Source organism: Rosa chinensis, chromosome 2, assembly GCF_002994745.2.
Source record: "Rosa chinensis cultivar Old Blush chromosome 2, RchiOBHm-V2, whole genome shotgun sequence".
Lineage (NCBI taxonomy): Eukaryota > Viridiplantae > Streptophyta > Magnoliopsida > Rosales > Rosaceae > Rosa > Rosa chinensis.
Genome location: NC_037089.1, coordinates 11962632 through 11987661, shown reverse-complemented (window position 1 = coordinate 11987661; position 25030 = coordinate 11962632). Strand labels below are relative to the sequence as shown.

At 38.4% G+C, this 25030-nt stretch overlaps 2 protein-coding genes across 3 annotated transcripts; one reads left to right on the top strand and one right to left on the bottom strand.

Moving 5' to 3' along the window:
- The first annotated feature begins 1851 nt into the window (after positions 1–1851).
- LOC112187580 (cytochrome P450 84A1) lies at positions 1852–4157 on the top strand. Its single transcript, XM_024326439.2, has 2 exons — positions 1852–2857; positions 3248–4157. The coding sequence occupies exons 1-2, from the start codon at positions 1928–1930 to the stop codon at positions 3866–3868; spliced, it is 1551 nt and encodes a 516-aa protein (XP_024182207.1). The 5' UTR covers positions 1852–1927; the 3' UTR covers positions 3869–4157.
- A 1097-nt stretch (positions 4158–5254) lies between these two features.
- LOC112190878 (protein FMP32, mitochondrial) lies at positions 5255–22172 on the bottom strand. Of its 2 annotated transcripts, XR_005807259.1 has the most exons (9): positions 21801–22172; positions 21441–21664; positions 21182–21313; positions 21016–21075; positions 19311–19387; positions 19161–19217; positions 18992–19058; positions 18684–18908; positions 5255–5345 (listed from the first exon to the last, which is right to left on the bottom strand). XR_005807259.1 is itself a non-coding variant. In XM_040515379.1 (8 exons), the coding sequence occupies exons 2-8, from the start codon at positions 21615–21617 to the stop codon at positions 18789–18791; spliced, it is 690 nt and encodes a 229-aa protein (XP_040371313.1). In that variant the 5' UTR covers positions 21618–21664; positions 21801–22172; the 3' UTR covers positions 18608–18788. The 2 variants fall into 2 exon arrangements, 1 of the variants encoding a protein (XP_040371313.1); XM_040515379.1 differs by lacking the exon at positions 5255–5345 and having other exon boundaries at positions 18608–18908.
- Positions 22173–25030: the final 2858 nt, after the last annotated feature.

Sequence of the window (25030 nt, the reverse complement as noted above, 5' to 3'; positions counted from 1 at the left end):
ATCAAATCTTTCACCTTCACTTTGGCTTACGAACTTCTATTTCAACCCTTAAACACACATTGCATGATTCAATTTGAGAGAAGAACTATAATTAATTAGGTAGCTGATTGTGCTGTTACATAAAAGACAATAAAAAACCTTAAAACAAAGAAACAAACCCAAGATTTGCTCTCCAAGCAATCCTTTAGTTAATTGTTTATCATTTAAGGATCACAACTATATATAAAGAAGATTCAATAAATTATCTATTTTAAAAGGAGTCTGGGTACCTATATTTGCACCTGAAATCTTACTCGAATTATTTTATAATGATGAGCAGTAAGGTATGGAAAGGAATCAAGGATGGCTATGCAATCATCGAGTGCTTTTCCCTTGTTTATTAATTTGGAGGTTCTCTTTCTTTTTTTTTAATTGAAGTTACTAGTACTAGTATTATACTGTTTTCACCACATTATGATCCACCGAGGATTTTTAGAATAAAAACTTCATGAAGACTTTCTAATCAACAGTTGTGAAATCTATTTTTCAATTACATTTCGACAAATTAACCATTAAATATTCAGGTATGCATGAGTAGATCACTTTTGAAAATTTTATTATAGATTGCTAATCGTTAAGGTATTAAATTAGATCAAATCAATGGATGAACCAAATCTGTTAAACCTGAACATTTCATGTTCATAAATGATAAAATCACAATTATGAATGTCTTTACAATATTGAAAAATTGTAGAAATGATTTATTCATAAATATCTATACATCTAACAGTTGATTAATTTGTCGAAATGTCATCAAAAAGTGAATCTCACAACCGTTGATTAGAAAGCCCTCATAAAGTCCTTATTTTAATAGTTCTCATTAGAGTCCCACCCAGAAAAATATATATGTATTATGATGAACTTATATGTGACAAAAGTCCACAAAAACAGCATCCGTTGTTGTTATCTTGCAAATTAAAATAATTTTACAGAAATAAATTACACTAAAAGCTTCTGCTAACAATTCTCGTAACATCAATAATAATGCTAATTTTTGTAACAATAACCACCCAATTACTTGAGTTGCGACAACATGCACAATGGTGTTTTGGGTTTCAATGGCGTAAATCAAATTACAAGCAATTCTAGGCTTTTCGATCAATGGTGTTTCCTAACGTAAACCTATCTAGCTAGTTACTATTGCTGTTCATCTTTCTTTTGGGTAGACGTTAATCTAAGTGAGTAATCGTGATCATGATAGTTACTCACCTTACATTAATCTAAATTAGGACAAATTATTTCAAGACGTTTTGGAGGAGTATTTATTTATTTTTTAACATTTTTTAAACTCATAAATTTGATTACTGTTGTAAGTTTGGTTTCGTATTTTGCTAATATGCTTTCAGGGTACGTAATAGTTTTTTCATTTTACTTTATAAGAAGTGAATCAAAATCTCTTCTCAAAAAATAAAAAAAAGAATCAAAATCCACAACTCAACTAGTGGTTATTAGGTGTACCATGTAAATACGTAATTATTAATCCACAGCTGTTCATATATAGGGTCCATTATTTATCACTCAAAATCGTCAAATCTCAATAATACATGTATCTTCACACTGTGTACCGAAAACTCCCTAATACAAAAAATGATTAATATTGTACTGAAATAATTCCATTAACCTTGAATTTTGTCCGGACCAAATCCAAATTTTTGTAGCATGTCCCACAGTTCTACTTATATTGAAACGACATCCCCCCCTTCACACCATACAATTATTAAACTTTCATAAAAGAAATCTTTTGAGTCGTAAAAGATTTTTCAAACAGTACCCTCACAAACTTGTATATAAGACACCCTGGTATCTTTCCCAACTTAGCAACATTATTGAGTTGCACCAGTTTCCCACACACATTCATTTCTTTCTGGGGTGTTCAAAATCTAAAACCATGGACTCTCTTATCCAACAAGCCTTACAACAACCCGCTCCTATTGCGCTCCTTTCCATGATCCCTGTTCTATTTCTCCTCGGCGTATTTTTCAGGTCCCGACGGCGCTTACCTTATCCGCCGGGACCTAAGGGTCTGCCCATCATCGGTAACATGCTGATGATGGACCAGATAACCCACCGTGGCCTGGCCAAACTAGCCAAACAGTACGGCGGCATCTTCCACCTCCGCATGGGGTTCTTGCACATGGTGGCTGTCTCGACCGCTGACGTCGCTCGGCAGGTTCTTCAAGTACAAGACAACATTTTCTCGAACCGACCGGCGACCATCGCCATCAGCTACCTAACCTACGACCGGGCCGACATGGCCTTCGCTCACTATGGACCCTTTTGGCGTCAGATGCGTAAGCTGTGCGTGATGAAACTCTTCAGCCGCAAAAGAGCCGAGTCGTGGGAGTCCGTGAGGGACGAGGTCGACTCGGCCGTGAGGACCGTGGCGGCCAACACCGGCTCGGCCGTCAACATCGGGGAGCTGGTGTTTTCGCTCACCAAGAATATTATTTACAGGGCTGCGTTTGGGACCAGCTCGAATGAAGGGCAGGACGAGTTCATTGGCATACTGCAGGAATTTTCCAAGTTGTTTGGGGCATTCAATATTGCGGATTTCATTCCCTGTCTCGGGTGGGTAGACCCGCAAGGGCTTAACAACAGGCTGGCTAAGGCTCGTGGGTCGCTGGACAAGTTCATCGACACCATCATAGACGACCACTTGCAGAAGAAGAAAAAGACGGGGAGTTTGGATGAAGGTGAAACTGACATGGTGGATGACTTGTTAGCGTTTTACAGTGAAGAGGCAAAAGTGAATGAGTCGGAGGATAATTTACAAAACGCCATCAAACTTACCAGAGATAACATCAAAGCCATCATCATGGTAAATTATTCACATCTCTTCTCATATAGCTTTTGTTTGTTTTACGCATTAAATTCGAATATCATAAAATGATATCGAGCTAAAATAATCTAATATATTATATTATCAGAATAAGAGTTAAAATTATTATTGACAAAGTAATTTGAAGTAGTCCACCTCAAAAAATACTTTCTTAAAATGGAGTACATTAAAATGATACTTTTAAACAGAAGACGTTATGTTCTTAACTTTTAGACAAAAGACGTTACGTTCTTAATTAAGTTTCAGATATGATGATATAGTATTTATATCATATCCTAAATGGAAATTTTGGTGAGAAATGACCTAATTTACTTTTAACATGCCGGATAGCTAGCTAATGAAAACCGACTAAATGTGAATTACATGCAGGACGTGATGTTTGGCGGGACAGAGACGGTGGCGTCGGCGATAGAGTGGGCCATGTCGGAGCTAATGAGAAGTCCAGAAGACCTAAAGAAGGTCCAACAGGAGCTCGCTGATGTTGTGGGCCTAGAGCGCAGGATCGAAGAGAGCGACTTCGAGAAGCTGACTTACCTAAAATGCGCACTCAAAGAGACACTCCGGCTGCACCCGCCGATCCCTCTCCTCCTTCACGAGACGTCGGAGGACGCGGAGGTCGCCGGCTACAGCATCCCTAAGAAGTCACGCGTGATGATCAACGCGTGGGCGATTGGGCGTGACAAGGACTCATGGGAAGACGCCGAGAGTTTCAAGCCCTCGAGGTTTCTCAAGGAAGGAGTTCCGGACTTCAAGGGGAGTAACTTCGAGTTCATTCCGTTCGGGTCGGGTCGGAGGTCGTGCCCAGGGATGCAGCTGGGGCTGTACGCGCTGGAGCTGGCGGTGGGCCACTTGCTTCATTGTTTCAGTTGGGAGTTGCCTGATGGGATGAAACCTAGTGAGCTTGAAATGAACGACGTGTTTGGACTCACGGCGCCGAGAGCAAGTCGACTCGTCGCCGTACCGACAAAAAGGGTCGTGTGTCCACTCTGAGGAAGAGTCTGAGTAATGAGTTCAATGTCAAGTATACATACCACCAAGACGTCGGAAAAGGTAAATTGAATGGTAATTTGGGAAGAACCCAGAAAAAGAAATAATGTAATAGGGACAACAGGAAAAAGAGGGGATTTGAATTCTCTTCCATTGTGTATAGACACTCGTTTTCATTTGTTTCTTGTGGAAAATTGTCTTGGATTTTCATCTATTTTTGTTCTTTTTTCCTTACTTTTGCTATTGTATTCAACAAAATGTCAAATAAAGAGATATTGATTTGTCATAGTGGGAAAAAATAGTCGCACTTATATTTGCCGATAGTTAACGAAGGAATAATCGAACTCCGGCTTTTGTAAACGCTTTAGAGCGACATTATTTGACTGAAAACAAAAGAGAGAATCGAACTAGGATTTTTGTAAAATGCGTTTAACCACTAAATGTACAAGGTGTAGTGGAGAGCTTTGTACGTTACTTTTTAATGATACATAATGGAGCTCATTACACGCCTGCATAATACTTGTGGCAAAAGTGAGTGCAGGAAGTGTTGTGATGGGCCTTTGAGTTAGCACTTAGCAAGTACTACCGGCATGGCATGTGTGCTTGTACAAATCAAAAGTTCGAAATTTTAGGTGGGATGTATGTACTGAGGACGACCCGAGGCCTGTCACTCGTTTTATTGCCATTTTATATTGGCATCTTATGGTCAGGGATGATAAGAAGAAGATTGTGGGATATATTGTAAAGCTATGCGGCTCCATCAAAGACTTCCCATCTTCAACAACTTGGTAAAATGGACGACAGAGGTCGACAGAGGTACCTTTCATGGAATCTAATCAGTGTCGTTTTTGGTTATATATGTAAACTGCAGGATCCACAAAATACATATACTTATTATGAAGTTGGTGCTTTACCCTCAAGGCCTCGAGTATATAAAAGACCCACTCATTGATGTGGGAGTTTCAGCTTGAGATTTGAGAGAGTTAAATTGGCAATGGAGCAGGATTTTGATTGGAGACCTATCCATATCCAAATCCATTACCAACTCCCTCCAATATATTGTCTGGTTTATCTCCAAATAAACAATATCTCCAAATAAACAATAAATAGGATGAAAAAATCGTTGTATACAGCACCCAGATTAGACTTGAAAAGGTCAAACTGTAGTAGATGTGAATGGGAGGATACATGACAATATGACATGTATCAGCTCAAGTGATTACACCAGCACAGTTTCTTGTACTTGTGTCTAAAACTAGATTGATAAACGTAAGAGTTGCATCATATTTGCGTAATGAACCTCATCTGAAAGTCATGAGTCGACACTGTTGATTACCCGTACAGTCAGGTTTTTAGGAATATAAAATAGAGGAAGAAATGAGTGGCAAATGAGTATGGGCTTAAGGTAACTGAAAACTCTTCCTTAAGCCCCATTGACGATGATTTACTTGCATTATCATTCATGTCTTTAGCATATTTCGTAAAATGACTAATTTCAGCTTATCCTTCTGAGATTTGAGGTCGACATCATATTAATCCCTACTGTTTCAATTTAATCAGTAACACCCTTATACTTTTCAATTTCATCACCCGTGTCCAATTTCTTGAGTTCCATCCATTATATCTGACGTTGGGAGTCCATTATAAGGGCTAAAATTGTTATTTCAAGACACAAAAAAATCAGAACAAAAAATACCCATTTTAAGGGTTAGTCCGACGTCGTTTTGCCTCTGCTCCACCATTGCCATCCTTTAAACAATTACAGACCAGAAGAATTCAATAGGAGCATGGTGGACGACGAGTCGTTTCCAAAGGAGAAGAGCATGGCATTCTCGACCCCAGTCGAAGCATGGCACTATCTTCCAAATTTGAATCGGATAAGACAAAAAAGAAATCACACACCTTCTTAAGAGCAAGTCCACTGGTTTGCTCTTGACTGGGCATAGTCAAGAAAAATCTGACTATATGACCTTGAGATGGATTCTGATGCTTCCACCGGTGGTCTTTTGACTGGGGTGGGTTTTGCCTTTCTTGACTACAGCCAAGAAATAAGTCACAGCCATGACTATTTTCCTGACCAATCAAGCCCAGATGCCAGCGGTTTCCAAGCCTGATCGTGGCTGACGTGAGGAAGAGGTCAACAATGGTCGACGCGCCAAATGGAGGCAGTGACTGGGCATCGACGCGTGGCGCCGCAACTGAAATAAAGTGGAGCCAGACGCTTTGTCGCGTAGCGACAGTGATAGTGGGCCGGCATGCCACGTGGATTCTTCCCATTGGTGGGTTTTGAATTCTGGGCCTAACGGTCAAGAAATCTGAGCCCTTCATTTCAATCAAATTTGCAATCCTACGGCTTACAATTAACATGTATGTATATATATATATATATATATATATTTGTAACGGTAAGAAACGGTAACAAAGTAAATTTTAAAAAATTCTAAACATTTCTCTATAAATACCTACAATTTATTTTACATCTCACACCCAAAAAATTATCTTTCATAGTAACCCAATTTTGTGCTTCCTCCTCTTCATATAGCTCTCATCTTCCAAATTTATTTATATCCAATATGGCTGAAGAAAGGGGAAACACAGGTCCAGTGGCCGGACAAGAGGGAGATCAAAATGAAGATGATAATATCCAAGACAAAAGGAGATGGACGGATGAGGAAGATGTTCAATTGTGCAAGTCTTGGAAAATTGTTGGGCAAGATCCGGCTGTGGGCACAAATCAGAAAAACAACGATTTATGGATGAGTGTGAGGCAACACTTTGTCGCAAATTGGCCCCAGAGCCGATCAGCTTCCTCTTTGCAAGGAAGGTGGAAAATTTTGAAGGTTGAACTCTATGAGTGGCATTGTGCATTAAGGCAAGCGAAAAATTGATACAAGAGCGGTTCGAATGCGGTTGATGAGGTATGTATTTTTTGATAAATCATTTAATTTGTTGATACATTAAATTAAAATATTACATGATAAATAATGTAGTTGATAAATAATGATGTAATTACAACGATGTTTATATTTGTACTAATTGATTTTTATTGTAAAACGGGATAGATACTTTTTTATTAAAATTATGAACTTTATATTTGTTGATAAATCTTATTGATACATTATAGTAAAATATGTCTTGATAAATAATGTAGTAATTATAATATCGTTTTAATTGTAGTAATTGTTTTTCGTTATAATTAAAATATGTCTTCATTAAAATTATGACCTTTATATTTGTTGATAAATCTTATTGATACATTATAGTAAAATATGTCTTGATAAATAATGTAGTAATTATAATATCGTTTTTGTTATAAAGTAGAGAGAATATGGAGAGAAAATAGTAGGGAGGAAGTAGAAGTATATCATTCAGTCTCATTAGCCTCCTTTATATAGAGGTAGGGTTTACATCAAAGTACACAACTAATGAGTATTTACGTGGACAGCCATATAGATAATAATATTTACAACACTCCCCCTTGGATGTCCACCAATGAATGATGATATTGGACGCGCTTATTGTTGCCTCGTTAAAAACCTTGCCAGGTAACAAAAACCCAGTGGGACAAAAATAATCCTGGTCGAAGGACAAAAAGAGCACAACGCGCATATGTCCTAGGTAACATGCTTCTGGATGCTCCCTCTGATGAGAATCTCCCCCTGATTGTTGCAAACCTTAATTATGTGTGCGATAAGCTACATGTACCATGTATAGTGGTTTGATGTGTCTATCACTGAAGTGAGACCACGTGTGCTTTGCATATAGGGGCTCATCACAAATTTTCATACCTGAAAAAGTTAAGCAATGCCAACAAAGCTAGACGATTTTCAATAAGCCTTACCTCATTTATATGATAAGGTTAGAAATAATCTCATATGCTCAAATTCATACACAAAGTAATAGCTAAACAATATAAAGAAATTGACACATTTAACTTTGTATAGTTTAAAACATTGAAAAAATCATCATGGCATACCTAGCCATACACATCAATATCTTTATATATTGATATGTCTCATATAAGCTTCATCAAGAGCTTTAAGTTATTCATAACTTTGCGAAAGTTAGAATATGTTGCAACATTATATTCATAATTCGAATTCAATAGTAGTCTCTTCATAGTACTCATTAAGGCAATTTAGATCTCGTTGACTAGAACGAAATGAGTGCATATGAGCTAGCTTTAGACTCTTTGATTCCATGAGTGAGCTTCAGGCTCTTTCAACCTTTCATGGACTTGCATTTGAATCATTCATGTATTTGAATCCCTTAAGGATTTGATAAGCAATGCGCTTATAATGACACTTTACTTTAGAGATTTTGCTTTTAGTAATGTGTCTTTAAGATCTTCATAATATACGATGACAACGTGCCATAAATCTCTCGTCAATATAACAGCTATATGTAACACTGTACTTATAGAAAATTGTCATTCGTATAGGGAAAGATACTCATAATCTCATGTCTCTATAAATAGACATTGTGTCATAGTGATTTATCTTCACTTTTGATAAATACCCTTTTGTACCATATAAGGTTAAAGGTCCAAGTATTTCATCACGTTTCAAATTCATTGGAATTGCCTCTTTCCAATTTGGCCAATAATAATTTCAAATTTTGTATGAGAACGTGATTCAATGTCATCATAGCCCTTGATAATTTTGGTAGCTACCATAGATAATATCAATCATCGATGATCATCCATTTTGTGATCCCACTATTCTCATATTCATGCATTAGCTATCCATATAGCTTATTGATATTGGGTACCCATGCCTCTTCTGGGGCTTTCATCCTTTCTCAATAGACTTGTATCTCTTACAAGGCAGTCATATCGCATAGATGAACTTATTTAGAGAATGTGGATCTTTTACTCATAACCTCATCTAGAGCGTTAGAGTGATATAGGACTTTATGACCTCTACTTCACAGTAGTTACAACTTTGGAACCTATAGATATGTCACGCTTCAGGCGATTGACATATTTGATGAAATGTCCAACCATGACATAATAGCTTTTGCAAGTTTTATTTGTGCAGCCTCGTTAGGAGCGCTAACATTTTAGTATGGCAGTCTTATCAGGAGAATCATGCCATTTGGACCAACACGTTTTCCATAATTCGAGTGTGGTCTAGACTGCTTGTACAATATTTTTGCTTTAGGGAATTTTTATCCCTAGTATGAGGATTGTATTTAGTACATGATTTTGTCACTTGTAAACCAATTCTCTTCAGAAGTAGTGATTAATAAATCCTTCGTACTTTATGTACGAGGCTCAATTTGAGACATGATAACTTTACTGATTCATGCTCAGGCATGAATGATGAATTACCCGTCGTACTTCAGGTATGAGGCCTAATATGAGAAATGATTAATTCATGCCGTTCATTAAAGACACTTTTTTCTCCCCCGAACGGCAAGAATATTGTCTCATTGAAGTGACAAATCATATGTGCAATACTGCTCATTGACAAAATTCCTCATTAGCAAATTTTGCAATCACTATTGTTTAACACAATAATATTTGAACTCGACAATAAATCTCATTGGAACTTGTTGGTAATCTTACACAACATGAATGACCAATTTGGTCATGCCAAATTAATGTATTTGGCTTGGTGAACTTATGGTTCATAACCATATATGCCTCTTATTGTTGTGTAATATAATCCAAATGAGAGAGCGTATGTTTTTTCCACTATACACCACGGACTTTAAGTACTGAAGGTACCAAACACAAAGACATCTCTCATTTTGGTAACATAAATGCGAGCTCTTCTAGAGCTATCCACCAAGATCTATAGGATCTGGGATAGATTACCTTTACCTTGGTAAAGATGAATGTTGAGAGCTACTTATGATCTTTAGAGATCATGCGCATCATTGCAGCACATATTTTTCCTTCTTTCTTTCGCCAAATTTACTTAGAAGGAAACGATGCATTGGAATCCATAAATGTTAGAACTCTAGGTTCTTAACAAGGCGACATCTTTGAATTTCATGTCACAATATTTTACTCGAAACTTCTAGTTCGAGGCTAACAGTTGTGCTTTTTTGTGACCCTTTAATTATACTCAAAGGTTCTGGGTCGAGTTTAAATAACTTTCGGAACTTCAGGTTCCAAAAGGAGCATGAACTTTATTTAGAGGATCCGCATTAGCATTACTGAAGAACTGCAAGCTCTCATATAATCAAGAATCAAGAAACTTCAAGTTTCGATATCTTTTTGGCCATACCTTTGAGAAACTTCAGGTTCTCATCATGTGATTAAAGATAACGAAACTTCAGGTTCTAATATCTTTCAATCACAAAATTCACAACACCATGTTTCAATATTATTATGGTGGAAGTCCTAGCCAAAATAAAGGATGACTCTTAACATAGCACGGTGGAATATCAAACATGTTGAAAACATCTCAGTGCTTACTTTGGTCACTTCTCTTCCAGAGTGGCTTGATAAAAATCCGCCGTAGTATGGAGTGAAAAACATGCATATGCCCAATGCTTAATGCCATCTCACATGTAGAAAGCATTCCCATGATTTTTGGGCACCACTTATATGGTCTTTTCATTTGCCATTATTCTACTTCTTGTGGTTATGATTTAGCCATTTCAAAATTGGCTTTATGATACAACCTATACAAGATGGTAAGCTCTTCCAACATATGTCTCTTTTGGAGGTGCATAATGCAACTATACTCCATTAGATAAACTCTTCCGGAGTCATCGATCAATCAGATCTACAAGACCTGAGATTATTGTAATTACCAGAGCTTTAAAAACCATGAACACGATCGCATTATGTTGTTGACACAACGTTTTCATAAATGGGATGTGTCAGGATTTAGAACTTCAGGTTCTTGTACAATCTCATGTTGAAAAACAACTTACTCGAAACTTTAGGTTCGAGGGTGACACATACTAGAACTTTATCATTCTTGATCTACTCGAAACTTCATGTTCGAGTCTACACAATTAGAAGCTTCAGGTTCTAAGAGTAGAGTGAACTTCAGGTTCACATGTAATTATAAGAAGAGAGACTGTACGCCCATTTTCATGTAATACCAAGTTGAGGAACTTCTAGTCCTGTTATAATAGGGAAGGGAAAAATTCACCAACGGTGTCTGGACACTTAGGGGACTTTCAGAATGATACCTGAACTTACAAAGTTATCAATATGATACCTGGACTCATTTTTTCGTATCAACATCGTACCTACGACCAATTTCCGTAACGGCTCCGTGACTGAAATTGGCCGTAGGTATCACATTGATACGAAAAAATAAGTCCAGGTATCACATTGATAACTTTGTAAGTTCAGGTATCATTCTGAAAGTCCCTAAGTGTCCAGACACCGTTGGTGAATTTTTCCCAATTTTGCACGTGAGTCACTTGATGAAGACAAAATGACCGATTTACCCTCAAATTCTTTCTTTCTTTTCTTTTCTTTTTTCTTTATTCTTCTTTCTTTCTTTCTTTCTTTCTTTCTTTCTTCTTCTTCTTCTTTTCTGGTTTCTTCTTCCCCTGATTTGAATCAACAAGATTCAAATCATCTTGCTCGTCCGATTCCCACCGCCGATCGCCGATCAAACACCGCCGCTGCGTCTCAATCCACCTTCATGCACCACATATGTTTATGGTTCCCCTAACTTCAAATCCTATAGCAAATTGAAATTGTCGATTGAGGCTTCACCGTTCACTCCGAGTTCATCCCCGCCGCCGCCGCCAATGACTTGACAACCACCACTCTCGTTCTCTCCTCCGACCCCCTTTTATACACCATTGATCAGAAACTCAGACCTCGCCAGCCCTGCACTCTCAAATCACAGCTCCAATCACACCCCTCCATCCTCTCCTTCTTCCCGACATGCAATACCACCTCCACACCATCCTCACCTGCAACTTCATCGGTTTAGCCGACAACTTCGGCCTCTAGCCCAACTTCGATCAGAGGCAATTTTCGGCAGACAAAGATTAACAACTTCGGCCTCAACACCATCCTCACCTGTAGAAAATTTGAGCTGTTCTTATTCACCAGCTTCACCACTCCGCTGCTACCCACCATTGTGCCTCACCGATTAGTAAACAAAGGACTCGGAGCCTCCACCATCGAGAAATTGAGGCTCACGTTCTGCGTGTCCTGCACGGCCAATCGACGACCTTGCTAGGCTGGTCGTATCCAAGCCGATCCAGCATGTCGTAGAATTGAAGGGCGGTGTGGGCGACAAGCCTGATACTGCGATCCCTGGGGCCTTTGGTGGTGCAAACCTTGCTGTGGCTGTCCTTCCGGCCGGTGGCCCTTAGAATGTGGCCTTGAGCCTCCACGATTTCGCTAGCGGTGGAGGAAGAAGCAGCCCTTATCCCCAAACCCAATCGAGAAGCAGCGGAGGATGACGTTGTTGTGCGGTGGTGGAGGTTGTTGTGGTCAAGTCATTGGCGACGGCGGCGGGGATGAACTCAGAGTGTGCGGTGAAGCCTCAATGCACAATTTCAATTTGCTATAGGATTTGAAGTTGGGGGAACCAGAAACATCTGTGGTGCATGAAGGTGGATTGAGACGCAGCGGCGGTGGGAATCGGACGAGCAAGATGATTTGAATCTTGATGATTCAAATCAGGGGAAGAAGAAACTAGAAAAGAAGAAGAAAGAAAGAAAGAAAGAAAGAAGAATAAAGAAAGAAAGAAAAGAAAAGAAAGAAAGAATTTGAGGGTAAATCGGTCATTTTGTCTTCATTAAGTGACTCACGTGCAAAACTGAGAAAAATTCACCAACGGTGTCTGGACACTTAGGGACTTTCAGAATGATACCTGAACTTACAAAGTTATCAATGTGATACCTGAACTCATTTTTTCGTATCAATGTGATACCTACGACCAATTTCCGTCACGGAGCCGTTACGGAAATTGGTCATAGGTACGACATTGATACGAAAAAATGAGTCCAGGTATCACATTGATAACTTTGTAAGTTCAGGTATCATTCTGAAAGTCCCTTAAGTGTCCAGACACCGTTGGTGAATTTTTCCCAATAGGGAAACATTAAGTTTCCATCATATATTTACTCGTAACTTCTGGTTTAGAACTGCATGTTCTAAAATATGATATTTGCATGTGACCATCTTGTAGTAGCATCAATCATGACTATAACTTATAAATGAGAGATTTTATATGGTCATGTAGTTTGTATGATCATTGAGGAACTTCAGGTCCTCATGTAATTAAGGATCAAGGAACTGTAGGTCTCACTACAGGTTCTGATCTCTTTTAATTACAAAAATTCACGATCACAAATTTGGGGTATACTCATACTCATTCGTTATAAACCAACGGTTAAATATCTACTTACTTTTAAATTGGTGTCAATATAATTCCCTCAAAACTTCAGGTTTGAGGTTGACCAAGATTAAAACTCTTCGATAAATTGTCCATATATCCACTCGAAACTTAAGGCTCGAGTCTGCACAATTAGAACTTCAGGTTCTAAGGTGGAATGCTTTAAGCAGGCATAAAGAAGAATGTATCAATCGACATATGAAAATTTATTCGAAACTTCTAGTTCGAGTTGACATAAAGTCAAATAAACTATGAATGAATTATATGTGTAATCGAAGCTTCAGGTTCGAATATTTTTTTCTATGAACTGCAAGTTCTAAGATTTCATAATTTGAACTTCGGGTTCAAATAAATTTGGTGCTTGAACCTTCAGGGTCGAGGTAACTAAAGTGAATCTTCAAGTTCACTTTTAACTAATTTATATTTTATACTCAAAGCTTCGGGTTTGAGTTTTACTATTAGAACTTCAAGTTCTGCTATGAAATTTTGAACTTCTGGTTCAAAAATATTACACTCAAAATTCATATGTTCGAGGTATAGGACTGCTGGTCCGTATGAGTAACAAAAAAAAACGTAATGAAAGAAAAGAAATTAATAGATAGCGAGCAAATAAATAAAATAATAATGGAAACTTCTGGTTCCAGTAATGAAGAGAATACACAGAACTTTTGGTCTGGTTCATGAAAATCTTCTATCTCTCTTCAAATAGCACAAGAAAGCAATATTGTCTTCTGGACAAATTCTCTTTATAAAAAAATATATATATATAGTCAAGAGGCTTCTGGCATTGTCTTGGTCTCCATCCTCAAACTATAGCTCCTGGAGGTGGTTTGAACCCCATTATTGAAAAAAAAAATTAGAGGAACTTCAGGCCCTCTTATAATTGGGGATTAAGATGAGTTTATATATTCGATTGTATAGCTCTGAGGATCTTCTGGCCCTCGTAATTGTATAAACTCTGAAGAGCTTCATGTCACAATTTTCCAATTTACATTTCATGACCCTAGAGGAACTTCAGGTCCCCATATGATCAGGGATCAAGCAACATGCGATTTTGATCATTGTATAATTTTGAGGAACTTCAGGTCCTCATGCAATCGAATCTAGAAACATGAAGTTTCTATCAATTGTAATTATATTCACATTTAATCATATTATGAACAAAGCATAAATAATATTGAGCATATTGATAGTTCATATGATATAACAGATGGACTGGAAAAAAAAAAATTGTATCTAATACAACTTGATAAATCTGCAGATCGGAAAACAGAAACAAGACAATATACAACCAATTGATATTAGAAATATGGAGTGTAAATCAATTAGTGTAACCCATGAAGCAATGACCATATGGACTAGCATCTAAATCATATAAACCAATTTGGATAACTCAAAGATTAACTAATAAATTATTATGTATGTGAAACAAAATGACACACAACTAATATGATATTGATTAGAGGGATTCCTTTAATCAGACCGGGAACTTAGACCAAATTCAACTTACCAATAAATTGTGATATATATACAAAGGCTCTTGGCTCCCATGAGATCACTTCAACCCACTGCTCTTGGCTCCCACAATATCACAATTGTAATTACCAAATTTGATATTCCTCAGTGTATGTATTCTTCTATATTTAGAAGGCGATTTGCATAGCAAATTGATAAACCAAACAATTACAAGTGAGAGTACTGGTAAAGGGTCCATGGATAATCATGGAGAAGCAAATATAGCATGATGCAAAGATAATATATAAAGGCCCCTTTTATTTGCTTGGTAAAGCGAGTCGAAGCAAAAGATTTTGATAGGCAAGTCAGTAGCTAGCCGTCCCTTAATCAAGATTTGAAAACATTGTAATATTATGCAAATCGAACAAATTTGTTTGTATAATTACACAACCTACGATCAAAATATAGGTTAAACAAAAATCAATTGCTATAATTATGAAAATTAAACTCATAGATTATGAATCATGGTCAAAAACAACAAACGTTGCACCAAGACGTCTTAGATCATCATCGAGTTTTTAAGAAAAAAGAAGAAGAAGAGCAAAACGTGCTGATAACGTGTTATAAAGTAGAGAGAATATGGAGAGAAAATAGTAGGGAGGAAGTAGAAGTATATCATTCAGTCTCATTAGCCTCCTTTATATAGAGGTAGGGTTTACATCAAAGTACACAACTAATGAGTATTTACGTGGACAGCCATATAGATAATAATATTTACAACAGTTTTCATTGTAGTAATTGTTTTTCGTTATAATTAAAATATGTCTTCATTAAAATTATGACTTTTATAATAGATGACCATTCATAATAGGGTTTATATTTGTAGTAATTGTAATTTTCTGTTATCCTTTTTATTTATTGTTTTTTTATTTATTTCGTAGCGAGATGAAGCACATAAATTGTGGCATGCCGGGATGAAGAGAAAAAAGAAGCCAAAAAAACACAATTTTCAGAGTTTTGCTAGTTACGCTGTTGTGGAGGGTTTTGCACAATTTAAAGACATTCCTAGTCATACATCTGGAGGAACATCAAATGAAGGAAATCAACATACGCCTACACAACCAATTCCTGGAAATTCTCCCATCAACTTGGACATGGATGTAGATGAGGTAATTGCAGGTGAAACTGCAAATCCCAATGTGAGGCCTCAAGGAAGGAAGGCTGCCAAAGAAGCAATACGGAAAGGAAAGAAGGCAGCGAAAGATCAAAGTCCTTTGTCAAACAGTCTCGAGAGTATAGCGAACAACCAAATAGAGGCAACCAAGGGCAAGAAAAAACTCGATGACGAATTCGCTCGAAGTGTCCAAGAGGAAGAGAAAAGAGCATGTATCCTCTTGCAAATCGAAATACGAAAAGAGCAACTCCTATTTCAAGAAAGGCAAGATCGAATTAAAGAGAAGGAAGAGCGAAATAAAGATAGGGAAGAGTGTATTATGGAGATTGATACAAGTAAAATGACGCCAAATAAAAAACGTTATTGGTCAAGAAAACAAAAGAAGATAGCGGAGAAAGAAGATCTTGACGAGCAGCCGCCACCTTCTATGGGTGGATACTATCCGCAACCAAATTTTGGTGGTGCATACCCACAACCTCCTTACCCTGGTGCATACCCACAAGCACCTTACCCCAGTACATACCCACAACCACCTTACCCCGGTGCATACCCACAACCACCTTGCCCCGATGGATTCCCACAACCTCCCTTAACCGGTGGATTCCCACCACCTCCCTTCACCGGTGGATTCCCACAACCCTCTGCTTCTATGGGTGGATACTATCCGCAACCACCTTACCCCGGGGGATATCCTACACAACCACAATTTTCACCTTTCTCTACGGATGATTCCACCAACCCTAACCCTCATGATGACCCTTCAAACGCAAATTGGATGTCTAGAGAAGATGAGGATTATGATTATGATTTGAATAATTAGTTGATTATGCATGTTGTTAATTGTATTGTACTTATTCATAGTTTTTCATTTATGTAAGCTACTATTTAATGAAATAAAAGTTGTATTTTAAAATTCCTCTTATTAAAGCACATTCCTCTTATCAAAATCATAGCACATAATAAACATAATACAAACCAAATTAAAATCACACTGACATAAAAAAACATAGACATTAGCCAAATTAAAAGCACACAAACTTCCCAAAACATAATACAAGCCAAATTCAAAGCACACAAACATAACTTGTCCACCGAAAATATTTTTGAAAAAATAAAAGTGCATAATTATGACATTAATTATCCATAAATCTCTGTTAGTAGCATCAAATATATTTTATTTAAAAAAAAACTCAAAAAAATGAACAATGAACAGTAAAAAAAAGAACAGTGCAGAATTCAGACTAAAAACTCAATGAACAGTGAAATTGGTGAACAGTAATGGATGAACAGTGCCACGATGAACCGTCTTGACCGGTCAAGAAAAAAAACGGGTGGAAACTCATGTCCAGTGGCAGTGAACAGTAACTTGACTGGTCGAATTCTTGACTTTTCGACCTTGACTACGGGTGGACTTGCTCTTATATCTTCTTCTTCCTCAATCTAATGAATCCCTAGAAAACAGAGGAAGACATCTTCCACCACCATGATCTAGACCCACCGCATCCACCCCCAATCGTCTAATCCGAGCTGTTCCGAAAAAAGAGTCTTCATCGTCGACCCCTTGTTCACTTCTCTCCTTAAAATCGACCTCTTCCCCTCGTTCTTCTCGGCCCACTCTTCCTCCGATACCTCACTCTCTGATTCTGAAATTTAGGGCTTCTTATCCCCACGAAATTGATTGTCGATTCTCTTCTTTGTAATCCTTCAATTTCAGTTTGGGTAGAAGATAAGTCGCACCAGCTGTGAGCGACTCTGGTGTTCTTTCTCATTCTTTAGGTAATTAATCTTCATTTTCTGCTCCTTGTATGTGTTCAAATGGTTATACACGTATCTAGATATGTATGTTTGTATGGTCTGGAAACTAGATTTGAGCCAGCTGTAATTCTGGAGTTGAATGCTTCGATTTTATGTTTGTTTATGTGAATTAATTTGCTCTAGAATTGCAACTTATGATTGCATTTAGGACTGGGTTAATGTAAGTTGCATTGCTTGTGTAATTTTGCTTAACTGGTCCTACATTGGTTAGGCAAAGTGTCTACTAAAGCCATATATGCTCATCTGTATCTCCACTTAATTAATAGGTAAAGCTTAAGCTTTCAGTAACTGTTTATGTAGAAGTAGAAGAGTTTTTCACACTCTTCTCGCATTGGTTGGGTTCTTGTGTTTCTGCACTTGATAGCTTATGCTTTAGGATGGATTCTTTAAGCGGCGTCATTTTCTTTGTTTTTATATTTTTTGAATTCTTATGAATTATATCATATTTCAGTCCGTAATTCATCATGTTCAGACATATATTCACTGCGAAATATAATAACCAAATACATAAAAAGAGTAGAGAAATTGTAGGTGTTTGTGAATAACTTTTGTATGCGTTGCGGCATTTTGGAGCTCATAGAAGATGGATGACCTCAAAGAGCGGCTGCTTGCACCGAAAGTCCCAAAATCTGCATCTGTTATAAACCTCTGGGAATCATCTTATCAAACATCGGCCTTTGGAAGGCAACCTTTTCAAGGTGTCGATGTTTTGGGCCTGAAGAAGCGAGGCCGGGGCCTTTTTTGTGGAGTAGAGGTTGAGAAGAGGAGGATGGTATTGGTAGAGCAGAGGCCAAACGACGTCGGATTAGCCCTTAAAATGGGTATTTCTTGTTCTAATTTTTTTATCTTGAAATGACCATTTTAACCCTTATAATGGGCCCCCAACGTCAGATATAACGTCCGATTTGGATGGAACTCAAGAAATTGAACACGGGTGATGAAATTGAAAAGTATGAGTGTTACTGATTAAATTGAAACTGCAAGGACTAACATGATGTAGACCCCAAACCCCCGGGGGGGGGGGTAAAACTGAAATTAGTACTTAAAAATACAACAACAGCTTGATTGCTAGAAAAGGTTACTGAAAAGAATGAACCTTTCCATAGTTTCCCCTATTGCGTTTGTCACCAGTAACTATGGAAAAAGTTTACATCAAGATACGTAGTACAGCGAGACCAACAGCAGAAATGGAGACAAGTGTACCTATGCAGTATTTTATGACATCATATTTTGCGGCTTCCACTTGTGCACGCAAAGCATGAATTTCCTGATAGTGATGCAAAAGTAACGTTTAGAAGAGAATGTTGTCTACCCGATCAATTGAATGAATATTTCACACCAAATTCTTACCCGATCAAGTTTGTTAGTAAGGTTATTGGTTTCAGCATTCTGATTTGCTAGCTCTTCCCGTATCCTCCTGTAGATGATAACCATTATAGTGGACGAGAATGAAAATCATGACACCAAAACAGAGGTTTCGACAATCTCAGACAATAAGAAATGTTATGTAGTCACTTACCCCCTTTCAAGATTCAAGTCCAACCTTTGCCCTGCAGTAACTTTGTCGATTTCATACCTGCATTTGTATAGTGAAGACCATTATAAAGAAAACAAAGTTTCACACGGAAGCAGACAGAAAATCAGAGAAAAATAACAGCATCCACCAGACCTCAATTCATTGCGCATCTTCTCTATATCATTCCGAAGTTTTTCAGTCTCGTGTTGCAACAAAGAAAAGTGGTGTCCCTGCGTAACATCTTTTTCAGTACAATTACCAGCAGAAGCTAGCCCACAAACTAATACATTCCTATCTCGGTGGGATTGCTTAGATAATAATATCAGCACTGAGACACTATAGAATAGTTAGCAAGGAATTCTTACACAGGACCATCAACAGATGAAAGTCACTCCATCGAAGAAGATTCACCACTATCAATGTTTTTCTCTATTATGTTCATTCCAGTAAATATGGCAAGAAAGGGAAAGAGGGATACAGATATGGCTGTCATTTGACGGATCATAAGTAACAAGAACTAAGAGAATTTGTCTAAGCTGATTCCAGCGTCCAGACCAATTTAAATATACTGAATTAGTATCAGGTGCAAGCAAGTATAGCTAAAGATCCTTGTAACAAATTGAAATTCAACTTCATCTGAAGTTGCTTCTTATTGGGTTGTTTAAGGCGCCGCAATGCTGGAGTGCGTGTGAACTGACCAGAATCTTTTTAGTTCAACAGTCCAGTAAATTAAAACAAGGGATATTAAATGCTACATTTCCCAAATCAAGGCCTTTCCAGTCCTTCATAACCAATACACAAAATTCAAACCAAATTGATGACTGAAAACCTCAGCAATTGGCTTATAGATGGAAGGCATGATCAAGAATCAGGAAGAAACGCTACAAAACACCGAATGGCAATTTGCCAATTTCGTAGAAGATAACGTGACATTGAAAACCCAATTTGAAAAATTACCAAAACATTAATAAAACCAAATTTATGACTGCGAACATCAAAGTTGGGCGAACAAAATCCAAATCAAAAGCACACTTGACCTTGGAATAGCCACTAATTAGGTACTTGGACACTATTAAACATATAAAGGAAGGTGATTCAGGTACCGAGAGTATGAGAAACCATGATTTGGGGCCAAATCACTCATCATAAAGCTCTTTCTCTACCTCTCTCTCACAGTTAAAGGGTGTGCTGCTGGATCATATTTCCAGAAAAATCAATATTTCAGATAACTCCAAACTCTAAACGAGAAGCACTACATTCACATAAGCTGATATGTGACGCATTAGATTCATAAGTTCTGATGTCAAAAGGAGCTTAGAAACAATATATCCCATTGAAACCCAAAATGCGTCCGGATTGGCATAGACTTGAACTGGGCACATAATTCATGAAAATTACCATCTTCTGTAACTCAAACTTTGATAGGAGACGCTCAAAACTCAGGTGAGCAGATGTTAACAGGAAGCTTAGAGAAAACATCAAAGCTTGAAACCAAAAATACAGTTCAGATTGGTATACCACCAATAAGTTGGTGATCACTAATTCACTATACACAAGACATGCAAAAGAATGAAAAATCAGTTGTGAGTAATCACATAGTTTAATCCAGAACTGCCCACAAGTATCATGTTCGCATGCAAAACAACATTCAAACTTGAAACAACAACAGGAAGCAAAATAAGAAAACCACATTTTTAGCTTCTCATAATCAACAAAACTTCACTGGGGGCACTTTTTTTGTTTAACCAGTATGACGAAAACAGAAAAAGGGCATTCAGCTTTACCAAAACAAAAGAAGATTGTAAAATACAATATTCAAGCCCATGTTAGCAACTGATACTAGAGAGCTAGAATCTACCTGAGAACTTTGAACTTCGGATTTGAATTTGGACAAGTTCGAGTCTTGGATCATCTCATTCTATTCACACAATACACACCAATTAGCATAAAATGCAGAAAGCAAAACTGAACGCATGGGTGTATAAAGATGTGCAGGAAAGTCACACTAAACACAAAGTCCTTACTTTCTGCTGCTCTGCCTTGGAAACAAACGACTGAGACACATTCTCCAAGCTGTCATTCAAAACTTCAGTGATGGCAGCTGTTATGGCCTCGGCGTGCTTCGAGGGCACCCCTTGCCCCTCTAATCTCCTAACCTAAATGCAAATGCACCACATAATTAGCACCAACCATAACCCCTTCAATTAGTTAACACCCTAATTACGAAAATGACTTTCAGATATATTGAACAAGAGAAAAAGCAATGTGAAGGATGATGATTACCAAAGCTAATGTGTCAACAAGAAAAAGGCGCTTTCCATTAGTAGATTTGACAAGCTCGGAGGAAATGAGCCTGCAATCCAAATGCCTGTGCGGCAAACTCGGAGAAATCAGTTTGGACCCGCCGAGAGCTCCGAACCCGGATTGGGCGACCCGTTTACACGCCGCAGCAGCGGCCATTCCGATTTCAACTTGGTTTCCGCCGCTGACTCCAAATGTTCCGGAAACTTAAAATCCCCAACACAAAACTCCCGTCAATTGGGTCAGTAGCAAATTACAATCTCTAACAAAATCATAAACGGAATAGAAAACAAAGATTCCAACTTGCGAAAAAGATAGATGAATGAAGATTGAACAACGCACAACGCAGTGATTTGGGCTTCAGCTGGGAAATGAAAACGAGATTGTATTGGTTCTTGAGCTACTTATCCTCCTCGGGAATTGCGAAAATGTTGGGTTGCTTCGTCGACCTTGTTTGATGCGTCAGGCTGTGTTTGAAATGAGGTTGGCAACTTGGGTTTGGCTTGGCCGGTTGGTCTGGCTTTTGGTTCCTGCTTTGTTATGACTAGTTTTCTATTTTCTGATGAGAAGGCTTTCTTGATTTAGCAGGTTGTGAAACTCATTGCAATTGCACGGTAATGGTGACTCCAGGGGATTTTGATTTCATTGAATCATTGGTTTTGGTCAAAGAGGGACTCCATTACCCCACGTTTAAGAAAGCAAAATTAGATTTTGAACATCTTTAATTCGGATATGAAAGAGAAAAGAGGAATATCTCATGTTTTTAATTTCGATATTGGAAAAATACAAGAAAATCACTATACCAGAGTATAGAGTACTTTGTTGTATGAACACTAAATATGTTGGTATTTGGCCGAGTTACGATTTTGACAAAATTTTACCTTTTTAATCTGATAATCTTTAGGATTAAATTCAGTTTATCCCCCTAAATTTTGGGCCTAAAATCAGACTAGTCCTTAAACTTTTTTTTTTGACTGGTCATTGTACTCTCAAACAACATCACCTGAGTCCAAATTCTCCAAATGTGACGTCATAGGCTGAGTTGGACCTGAGAAGAGGGGCCCACACTTCAGCTTTTTAATCCCTGAAAGAGAGCATAACGGACATTTCCATTTTAATATAATTTCTTTTCTTTTTTTGTCTCTCCCCCTTCTTCTTCTTCTAATCTATATCGGCGACCACGCCGTAACCCCTTCTCAATCTCTTTTTTCTCAGTCTTTCCCTCATCTTCTTCCTCCACCTCCACCACCACTTGATGTCCCTGATCCACCTCTACGCCGAAAACCTCCGACGCCATTTTTTCGTTGTGCCCAAAGCGATTTAGAGACGACTACCAAACCAAACCACCACAACCACCGTAGGAGGAGGAGGAGGAGCGATCAGCTATGTTGCAAGGAAGCGGAAGCGTCGTCGACAGAGGAGGGGGGGGATTTTCAATTGCTGAACCAGATCATGGTGGTGATTCCGAGCGACCCGTACGAGCAGCTGGATCTGGCGAGGAAGATCACGTCGATGGTGATGGCCGCTAGGGTTTCGAATCTCGAGGCGGAGGTCGGGAGGCTGAGGCAGAGGCTGAGCGAGAAAGATAGGGTTATTTTTTACCTCGCGGCTCCATCATGTTAACCACGACACCGGCGTAACCCGAATTGCTGTAGACGCGGGGTGGGCTGCTGCAGGCATGGGGTGGGCTACTGCAGGGGAGGAGGATGCGCAGGCCGATTGTGCGCAGGGGAAAAGGCCAGTATGGGTTGGCAGCAAAGCAGCAAGGGCTGCAAGCTGGGCAACAAGGGCTAGGCGGTGGTGGGATGTGCGCGTAGAGGCTAGGCGAGAATGAGGATCTGGGCTCCTCCGTCGCCGGCGTAACGTGAATTGCTCCAATTCTATATTTGTGCATGTTCCGGTTCGAGTTTTCGGAGCTGCTTGGATTGGGGTGTGGAAGATCTCGCGAGTGTGAGGATCTGAGGTTTGTGATGATTTGAAGGATTTTGGTGTGATGATCTGACAGTTGGTGAGAAATTTCAGTTTGGTGTTACGGCGGTGGTCGTCGATATAGAGGAGAAGAAGAAGGGGGGGGGAGAGAAAGAGTAGAGAAAAAATAAAAATAAAAATTAGAAATTATATTAAAACAGAAATGTCCATTTTGCCCTCCTTCAGGGTTTAAAAAGCTGAAGTGTGGGCCCCCTTGTCGGGTCCAACTCAGCCTATGACTTCACATTTGGAGAATTTAGATTCGGGTGATGTTGTTTGAGAGTACAAGGACCAGTCTGATTAAAAAAAAAGTTTAAGGACCAGTCTGATTTTAGGCCCAAAGTTCAGGAGGATAAACGGAATTTAATCCTAATCTTTATCTTCAGTACATTCCGATTAAAAAACTAAGATTTATGCTCCAAGATCAAATGATCATAGCAAATATTAATTATTCTTGAGGAAGGAGATACTGCTGCGTCAGTAAAGGAAGGAATCAGAATGAGTCAATGAGTTGATTTGGATGAGTTGTGTAATCTGTCATAATTGTTTAGATACATAAGTGCTTGATTGTAGGCCTAGAATTGTGGATCGTGTAGTTGTGCACTTTGTATAAAATCTGTATCTTCATATTGTAAATGATAAGAAAATATTCCTCAATTATTGTTTCTCTTGAATTATGACAAAGTGTTTTTTTTTTTTTTTTTTTTTTAAGAATATAGATACTTCAAAGTTTGAAACCCATATATGTTTTGATTGCAAGTTACATCGCACGTTCTAATTGGTTTGTAGATGCAACAGACACCAAGTCCTTACCGCAATGAGCACGCAATACATCATGGGTGTGCGGTTGCACACGTAACTGTATGCTGTCGTGAATTTAGGAGAATGTGATGCGCTTCTGATTTTATCAACTCTGAAGTCTTTCAAGAAAAGAACAGAACTAAAAGAAGAGAAGTGCAACTATGCAAGAAACAAACTTGAGGAGCATCTAACCAAAAACAGAATCTTATTTCACAAATAGCAACGTAAGCTCCTCTTTATTTTATCATAATGTGGTGGACAAACTTGTTAAAGCATCCCCAAGAGCTTGTGTCCAATAACATATATAAGAAGTATAGACATCATAAATTGCATACTTGATCTCCTCATCTGAGAAAACTATAGCATCCCAGTTCGGTTCCTGAGAAGTCGACGATCCACTTCCCCCTAACGTTGCTAGTGGCTCGATAGCCAACTCCACCAGGCTGCTTTTCTCCAATATCGGTTTCTTCAGAACCCTAGTAGCCAAATGACCAATGTCAACACCTGTCTTACATCTATGATCAAGCAGATACTGCTGATAAGAATGAAGTTTCGATGTCATTCCCTTACCCACAAAGCAGATAGTGTTGTCAGAGAGAGGTTGTTGCACTTCTTGGTGATACTTGAGAAGCAACTGCTTGACAGAGCTATAGCTCTAGCGCTAGAGCTAATCTTGAAGTCTAGTCCCATAACAGTGATAACACCACGGCCACGCAAGCTCTTAAGTTTTGATAAGTTTCTAGGGATCAATCAAACATCATCGACTACGCTTACCTTTACTTTATCACCATGAAGTTCCACTT